This window comes from Erithacus rubecula (genome assembly GCF_903797595.1).
Source record: "Erithacus rubecula genome assembly, contig: scaffold_164_arrow_ctg1, whole genome shotgun sequence".
Classification (NCBI taxonomy): domain Eukaryota; kingdom Metazoa; phylum Chordata; class Aves; order Passeriformes; family Muscicapidae; genus Erithacus; species Erithacus rubecula.
In genome coordinates, this window is record NW_027636141.1 from 5,167 (window position 1) to 14,549 (window position 9,383).

Sequence of the window (9,383 nt, forward strand, 5' to 3'; positions counted from 1 at the left end):
TTGAGGAAAATAATTCACTTTGAAATCTTCCTTCTTAACAGAATTCCAAACTGACTCCAAGCAACTGCACAGACCCTGAAGACTTGAAGACAATTGAAGGAAGAGAAAGAGTTCCTGGGGGCTTTCTGTATTTTAATGATCTCCATGGTGGATTTGGGACTCAGTCCAGGACCCCAGGCACTGAGAGAAGGTTGAACAAGCTGCTCAAGGAGTCAGAAGCAAAACTCCAAGTCCCTTGGAGCATCAGTGGCACCACTGAGGGTAGGGACTGCCAAAGGCTCCTCAGCGACTGGTGAGAGCAGATCCTTGAGGGCAGGATTGCAGAAGCCAAAGGCTGTGAGCAGGAACTGCAATGCTGAGCAAGGCCTGGGCAGGTTGGAGGCAGCAGAAAGGCCAAGGGCTGAGCCCAGGCCTGGCCCAGCAGGGCCTGTCCCTCATGGGTGGTTCAGGGCTGTTCCTGGGGCACTGGGATGGGAGGTGCAGCAAGGAAAAATGTTATCAATTTGTGTGACACTCCAGATGCTCATGGAACCAAGGGCCAGTGTGACACTGTGGGGCCTCATGGAAACAAGAGGCCATTGTGAGCCTGTGGGGCTCTAACACCCCGGAACACTGAAATGCTGGGGGTAAACAAAGGGTTCTTTACTTGAGTTTGATGCACAGATGAAACACCAGCTGGATGTTCTTAAGATGTCAAAATGACACCAAAATTTTACTGGCAAAGTATAGAAAATCAAGGGACTTTGGGAGAGGTTTTAATACAACATCCAATTCAACATAAAACACTTATCAGGAAGCTCATTAACTTAGCCTATTTAAACCTGGAAACTTTTAAACACTTAAATTGTTGAAGTGCCCAAAACTGTTCCATATAAAGTGCATTAGAAGGAGAGGAAAGTGAGATAGAAAGACAGAAGCTCTGTAGAAAGACACACACATGGCTACCAACTCCTTGGGTTCCAGTGTGGGTGAGACACAGAGCCCAACAGAAGGCAGGGTACAGACCATGGGCTCAGCACCTGCTCCATGTTTTGAGCCTCTGGCCCTTCATGGGCCTCCCCCTATGTGGGATTTGTGATTGCTGGGGCAATCAGAGCCTGGGTCAGCACCAGCCCACTGTGTGACTGACTGACAGCTCATCCCGAGGTGTCTGGGACATTGATCTCATCGTGCCTCTGACAGCAACCACAGTGACACTGCAGACCCTTATGCAATCATGGGTCAGTTGTGACAAGGACAGCAGCAGATCCAAAGACACCATGGAGACACCATGGAACCTCATGGAACCAAAGCAACCGCTGTGACACTCTAGTGCCTTGTGGAATCAGGGGGACTCTCAGAACCCCTGTGGAATCAAAGATCAGTGATGAACCTGTGGGGTCTGTAGAACCAAGGAGCCATTGTGACACAGTGGGGCCATGTGGAACCCAGAGGCCATGGTGACACTGCAAGCCCTTATGGAAGCAAGCGGCCATTGCGACACTACAAAAGCAAGGAGAATATTGTGACAAGGGGAATATTGTGTCACTAAAGGAACTAATGGACTCAAGGAGACCATGATGACACTATGGGGCCCCACAGAATGAAGGGAACATGGAACAGGTCTGGTTGGCTGGGCCTCCAGGGGCCACCTGACAGGTCTGACTGACATTGGCATGTTGAGGGTTCTGATCTGCTACTGAAACACTGGGGCTCTGGGGTTTCCTTCCTATCGAAAAGCACTGTAATTCTCCTCTAGGTACCCTTGGCCAAACTTGGGAATCCTCTCCTGTGTTGGTTTCATGTGATGGGGGGGGAGGGGTGGAGCTGCCTGAGGGAAAGCAACACGAGACAAGGGGAACAGGAGGGGCTGTCCAGTCTCTGAGAGCTTCCCCTGTGAGCTGCTGGAATCAGTCAGAGAGCTGATTTAGTAGTGGATGGCTCGGGAAACCAATTAAAAGTTATTTTGTTTTCACAAATCACATTGGATCGAGTTAACTAACTCTCTTTCACCTTCCGGATCCCGGGAGGCATGGTGGCCTCTGGCCGGGGCACTGTGCCCCCCCTACCCCCACCTTTCCCCCCCCAGTCCAGCTCTGAGCCCAGAGGGGGGCCTGGACCAGCACCCTGGCACCAGCTCTGCAGGGAGCCCCTGGCCAGGCCCTGGCCTGGGGGCCCCCAGCTCCGCATGGCCCCAGCCGCATGGCTCTGGCATGGACTCGGCCTCTGCCCTGGTGGTCCCTGGCTCTGCTTGGCTTTTGCTCAGCTCGGCTTGGCCCGGCTCCCCTCTCCACATGGCATGGCCGAGCGGGGGGTTTGGGGAGCCACCAAAGGCTCTCCCTTCCCTCCCCTCCCTGCCCTGCCATTCTGCAATAAGAGGCCTGCAGCTCCTCACATGACTTCTTCACGATCTGGATACAATTTTAACCCTTTTTAATGCCTAGATAAGAATCTCCATCTCCTGAGCTCCCCTGAATGAGAAGAAATAAGGCATGGAGATTACAGAGGTCAGCAGAATGAAGATAAAGTTTCTGGTGGGAAGAGATTTAAAAGACGCAACTGATAAGTAGCTGAAAACCTTTTTTGTGGGCTAAGGGGATAGCGACTACACTAAAATTCCTTTAAACTGTGAAATATACTTGGGGAGGTTTGGATGCTTGAGAAGAAGACTTTTTGCTTCGGAGAAATGGAGCTCTCTCTGTTCTGGGACTGAAATATCAACAGAGACATTTGGGAGAGTAGAAGATTAAAAGAATTTTATTTTTCATCAGCCTGCCTTTAAAAGTGGTACCCCAAGTGTGTAACATAACCCATAGCACAGCTCTGGAAGGACTGTAAAAATGAGAGGAGAGTCATAATCTGCAATATTTTCCCGGGCGGATGAAGATTGTGAAGGTGAAGACACCTCCTAAACCTAAACTAAAAAAGGAACTTTTCTATCTTAAGTGAACTGAAATGATTATTTAAGTAGATAACAGACTGAAGTGTTCTCTATATGTTGTTGCTAAGGAATGTGGAATGAAGGAAGGGAGAGGAGGGAACAATCTAGGAATCTTATTCTGAATTCTTTTTCTGTTATTAATAAATTTCTTCTTGTACCTTTTTAAGTTTTAAGCCTGCCTTGCTTATGCTCCTAAATCCTATTTCTAAAAGAAATTAAATATATTAGAATTGGCAAAACAAAAGTCACACCGTGACATCTCCAAAATTCCCTAAATACAAGGACAGCTCCCAGAAAAAAACTGCCATGATTGACAAGTCTGGCTGGCCTTGGCTTCCTGAGGGCTGGCTCTCATCTATCTTTGAAATACTGGAGTGTTTCCCAATGAAAAAACTCTTCTTCCATTCCAGGCACCCACAACCAAAAATTGAGACTCCACCTCCAAAAATCCCTATGTCCTAGGATTTCCCCCAGATGAAAGGTGTCAGGAGAGACAGGTTTGGCTGGCTCAGCCTATGGTGGTCACCTGTCATCTTCTTCCAAAACACTTGGACTTCACATTTTTCTTTCTTGTAGGAAAAAACTATCCTTCTCAACCAGGTGCCCATGTCTGAAACTGGGATTCCACTTCCAAAACTCCATATATCCAAGGATTGCTATCAGGTGAAAGCTGCCAGGACAGACAGGTCTGACTGCCCTTTGCCTCTTGGGGGCTGACTCTCACCTGATTTTGAAATACTGGGGCTCAGTGCTTTCTTTCTTATGGGAAAAAAACCTGTCCCTCTCATCAGTGCAGATAGAGCTGAAATTAGGTATCCATCTCTGAAATTCCATGTATCCAAGGATTGCTTTCAGACAAAAGCTGCCAGAACAGAGAGGTCTGGATGGCCATGGCCTCTGATGGCCGCTTTTCATCTGCCTCTGAAACACCAGTGTTCTGTTCTTTCCTTCCTTTGGAAAAGAACCGTCCTTTTTCTCCAGATGTCCATGTCAGAAAATGGTATTCTGCCATGAAAATTTCATTTTTCCGAGGATTACTCCAAGAAAAAATCTGCAAATGCCATCAAGTCTGGCTGTCCTTGGCCTCTGGTGACTGCCCCTCATCTGCTTCTGCAGCACTGGGGCTCGTTTGTTTCCTTTCTATGGTGACAGTTGTGACACAGAGGGGACCCCGTGCAACCAAGGACATCACTGTGGCACTGCTGGGCCGCGTGGTCCCATAGAGCCAGTGTGAAGCAGTAGGACTTTGTGGAACCAGGAGGCCATTGCTGCATTACAGGGCCTTATGCAGCCAAAGGGCCGTTGTGATCCTGCAGGGTACCATGGATCGATGGAGACCATTGTGGCATTGCAAGACCCCATGGAATCATGGAGACCATAGTGACACTGTGGGGGCTCACAGAACCAAAGCGCCATTGTAAATGTGATGAAAACCTTTTGTTCGCCTGATAGACCTTGAGAGGATTTGCAAGGACTTGGAGGCTGGGATATCATTTTGCTATTTTGCTTTACTTGCAAGGATGCTGTTAATTATTTTGCTTTGCTTGTCTGAAAGACCTTGAGAGTGACCCAAGATGTCTCTAATTGTTTTGCTTTGCTTGCCAAGATGCTGATAGTTATTTTCACTTTGCTTGCGTTAATTATCTATCGCCTTAAGTGTTAGTGAGGGTCAGTAAAACAAGGGTGAGAAAGACTACTCACCTTCATCCCTCCACCACCAGAAGGCAGAAGAAGACTCCCTAGCAACTGAAGGAGCGTGCGCAGAACTACTAGAGGGGGGGGGCATGAAACCCGAGGAGCGTGCGTAGAACTGCTAGAGGAGGGGCATGGAACCCCGAAACTGAACAACTTAAAAGGAGCGAGCTGAGGGGGGCCACAGCAGTTTCGGAGCAGGAGTTCCTCTGTCACCCGGCGCTGTGGATTTTGCTTTTGTCTTCTGTAACTAATAAATCTTTTTAACTTTGATTCGATCCTTTATGGCCCATTGCATTCATTTATAACAGTAAACCTGCAGGGCCTCATGGAAACAAGGGGCCATTGTGACACTGCAGAAGTAAGGAGAACATTGTGACACTGTGGGGCCTCATGAAGCTGAGGAGAGATGGAACAGGTCTGATTGGTTTGGCCTCCCAGGGGTGACTTGACAGATCCAGCTGACTTTGACATCTCAAGGGCTGTCTCTCCTCAGCCCGTGGAGCACTGGGGCCCTGTGCTTTCCTTCCTATGGAAAAGAACTGGTCTTCTCATTAAGGGGCCATGGACAAAACTGGAATTTGGCCACCTAAATTCTACCTATTCAAGGACTACTCCCAGACAAAAGGAGACAGAACAGAGAGGTCCAGCTGGCCTTGTTCCTCTGGTGATTTTCTTACACTATGAGGTGACAGTTTTCATTTCAAAACACCTTAGAGAGGGCCCAGAGATCTTCAGAGGTGGGGGTTGGAAGCCTCAAGCAAATGACCAATATATAGCGATGATAGACCTCAGTGCTCAGTGGAGTGGAGACTGAGGACAGCAGAGGAGAGCCCTGGAAGGGATTGAAGGGCCATTTCAGAGATGGTGCATCCTTTTGACATAATGAAAAACAGACAGAGAAATAAAGGATTCATGCCAAGAACTGCTGAGGCAATCCAGACTGAACACAAGGAGAAAGGAATTTCTCTCCCGGGGAAGGGCTGGCGTGCAACACGTCCTCCAAAAGGAGTCTGGAGCACCCCAAGGCTTTGTGTGGCCAGGCAGAGGCAGGAAGAATGCAGAACTGTCAGCAAAGGAAGGGGCCAGTGAGGTGGGGCAGCCGGGGGATGACAACAGCCTGCAGGGACAGAGGCACAGGGCATGGGCACCGTAGCACAGCCTGGGCTGCAGAGGGCACAGGGATGGGCAGCAGCTGAAAGGCCCTGCCAGAGCCAACTGCTGCAGCACTTGGGCCATGGCTGCTGGCCCTGGGCCTGAGGCCAGCAGGGGACAAGTGAGCCTTGCTGTGCTGGGGCCTCAGTGCCTCCTTGTCCCTGCTCAGCAGCCTGGCAGGGGCTGCCTCATAGTCCTGCTCTTGGCATTGCATATCCCCAGAGCCCAATGGCCAGGGAAGAGCCATGAGCAATGAGGGAGGGACAGGACCTGCCTTGCCAGGGGTTGGGGCTCAGCCCTTGGCCCTTTGAATTCCTGAAACATATCCAGGTTTGCTCAGTGTCAGAGACACCTTTAATTTCCTTGTTCCTACCTGTCACCAATGCCTCCATTTTTCTGCTCTATCTGGTACCTTGGGGAATTTTCTCAGTCCTGTCTATCAGTGAGACCCATTAAAAGTTCAACAAACTTTCAAGTTTCAATTTAGTTTTGAGTTCTTGAGAGGATTTTTGAAAAACCTTCTCTCAGGACTGAATCTAATTTAAAAAAGATCCAACTCCTGAGGGAGTCATCAAAGTCATTGTGTTGTGTCTCCTGGCACAGAGGGAGATAATGGCAACCAGGAAAAGCTTCAAAAAGACATTTCTGCTGAGAAGCTGCTCCTCTCCCAGCCCAATAGGGCTGAGGGCACTGCCTGCAGGCACTGAGGGGACAGGAGCCAGACACAGACAGGCTAAAGGCAGTCAGGACTGAGAAGACATTGAGCTGAGACTTCACTTGGGGAAACATTTCCACAGCCCTCGATGTGGTGGGTCTGTGGGTGCAGGGCAATGTCCCCTGTGCTGCTGGAGTGATCTCCTGAAGCCAGCATAGCCCACAGCCTGGGGGATGTGTCAGGAGGACTCTCACAGTTTCTCTGAGGCAGAGGAGGAGGAGGATGTGCTGCAGAGCAGGGCTGCCCTGGGCACTGTCAGAGGGACAGGGCAGGATGGCTCCTGCTACCAGGGACAGCTGCAGGGGCTGAAGCTGGGACTAAAGCCAGGGCTGCCCAGGGCTGTCCTGCAGAGCAGCTCCTGCAGCCCTCAGGGCTCTTGGCCAGGCCAGGCCAGGGCATGTGCCACTTGCCAGGGGCAGCTCTCATCCTGCCTGGCAGCTCCCCATGGACTGTGGGGAGAAATTGGAGATGGAAGGAGTGACCCACATCAGGGCAGATTCCTCCTGCTGTGGAGATGGTGCTGCATGGCCAGGGCTGCTCTCAGTTTTCTCTCAAGGCAAGGGAAAGGGGCTGTCAGGTGTGTGTGTGTCACTGAGACTCCTGCACTGTCCCATTAGGGATCAGCAGATCTGCCTCAGATCTCCCTCACAAAGTGCCTCCTTACCCTCCTCGGTCTACAGACAGCAGCAGCAACACCTTGGCTTGCAGCATTTGTGTTTTTCTGAGCTGCCTAAAGGTTCTGCTGGCAGGGAGATGCCCCAGGGCAGTGCCCTGTGCTGGGAGGAGTCTGCAGGGCAGAGCTGAGCCCCAATGAACTGGGCTGGGCTCTGGCAGGGGTACAGGGATACAGGGATATCCAGTCTTGGATACAGAGAAACAGCTCCTAATAGGCACAAGTCCAGGCAGCAAAGAGCCAGAAAAGCCCTGGATATCCTTCTAAGTCCAGCTGCACAGGGAAAGAGAGAAGGGTTTAGGAAGATGGACTTTGAAAATGGAGCCTTCAAAGAATCCACTTTGTTTTTCCAGCACACTGTAATTTTGATCACCATGAAATAGTGGGGCGTGTAATGAGCACAGGGAAACTGTGTGGGACCAGCAGGTCTGACCACAATGGGGCACAGGAGCCCTGTTGTCCTTCTAGACTCCCCAGTGTTCAGGCTGAGAGCAATGCTGAACAAGAGGTAGTAACTCAGCAGTGCAAAATGGATATTAAAAAAAAAAAAAAAAAAAAAAAAGTTACTGCAGTTCCTCCACAGGAAGAGAAGTAGTTTTGAGAAGATTTGTAATATAACTGCACAGGATTGACTCAAGAAAATCTTTTCCAGCTTGTCAATGTCTCCTCTCAGTGGTCCACCATGCCCATATGGCAGAAATGTCCAACGGCAGCTCCATCAGCCACTTCCTCCTGCTACCATTGGCAGACACGCTGCAGCTGCAGCTCCTGCACTTCTGCCTCTTCCTGGGCATCTCCCTGGCTGCCCTCCTGGGCAACGGCCTCATCATCAGCACCGTAGCCTGCGGCCACCACCTGCACACCCCCATGTTCTTCTTCCTGCTCAACCTGGCCCTCTCTGACCTGGGCTGCATCTGCACCACTGTGCCCAAAGCCATGCATAATTCCCTCTGGGACACCAGGTCCATCTCCTACTCAGGATGTGCTGCACAGCTCTTTTTCTTTCTGTTCTTCATCTCAGATGAGTTATTCCTCCTGACCATCATGTGCTACGACCGCTATGTGTCCATCTGCAAACCCCTGCACTACGGGACCCTCCTGGGCAGCAGAGCTTGTGCCCACATGGCAGCAGCTGCCTGGGCCAGTGGCTTTCTCTATTCACTGCTGCACACGGTCAATACATTTTCCCTGCCCTTGTGCCACGGCAATGTCTTGGGACAGTTCTTCTGTGAAATCCCACAGATCCTCAAACTCTCCTGCTCAAACTCAAACCTCAGAGAACTTGGGCTTCTTGCTGTTAGTGTTTGTTTAGGTTTTGGCTGTTTTGTGTTCATTGTTTTCTCCTATGTGCAGATCTTCAGGGCTGTGCTGAGGATCCCTTCTGAGCAGGGACGGCACAAAGCCTTTTCTACCTGCCTCCCTCACCTGACTGTGCTTTCCTTGTTCCTCAGCACTGGCATATTTGCCTACCTGAAGCCCCCCTCAGTCTCCTCCCCATCACTGGATCTGGCCCTGTCAGTTCTGTACTCGGTGGTGCCACCAGCCCTGAACCCCCTCATCTACAGCCTGAGGAACCAGGAGCTCAAGGATGGCCTGAGGAAATTCATAATGAATTCTTTTAAAAAGTTATAAACTCTCATTCTACTGTATAACTATTATGATATTACTCAGTAATGCCTACACTGTGTTCCATGTTTTTTCCGCTGGCTATGGTATCACACTTCTTAAAACATATTCACAGGAAAATCTTTGTCATTACCCTTTTTAATTCAGTATTCGTGTTCCTAGTGTGAACCACATGCTATATAATCCAAGAGCTGTACTACATATGTGCTTACACAAAATCAAGAACTTTGTATGCCGCAGTTGCCTGACATTTTTGGCTTCCCTGGAGCTGCAGGGTTGGTGCCTCTGGGCAGAGTTGGTGTAAAAAGGGAACCACAGTGCTCCTCACTGCCAGGCACCCCCAGGGTTTCTGCTCCATAACCTCCCCTTCCTTCACTTCCACACTCCCCTTCAGAGCCCCTGTGTTGGTTTAAGATCTCAGGGCTCTCTCAGCTCGGTCCCAGTCCTGCTGTGTGACTGGCACTGCAGGCAGGAACAGGCTGTGGGCACTGCTGGAACAGAGCTGGACTCTGCAACAGCATTTCCATCATGCAAGGGCATCTCCCCAGTGCAGGGCCTGAAAGCTTCAATCTCCTTCCCAGTTTGCTCTCAAAGATGTTCCC

The 9,383-nt window shown here is 50.2% G+C and overlaps 1 protein-coding gene across 1 annotated transcript; it reads left to right on the forward strand.

The window, feature by feature from the left end:
• Window positions 1-7,854: 7,854 nt before the first annotated feature.
• Window positions 7,855-8,787, forward strand: LOC306815591 (olfactory receptor 14A16-like; the record flags this gene model as incomplete). The annotated part of the gene is made up of 1 exon (XM_079332165.1): window positions 7,855-8,787. One exon carries the CDS (start codon window positions 7,855-7,857, stop codon window positions 8,785-8,787), a length of 933 nt encoding a protein of 310 aa, XP_079188291.1.
• Window positions 8,788-9,383: the final 596 nt, after the last annotated feature.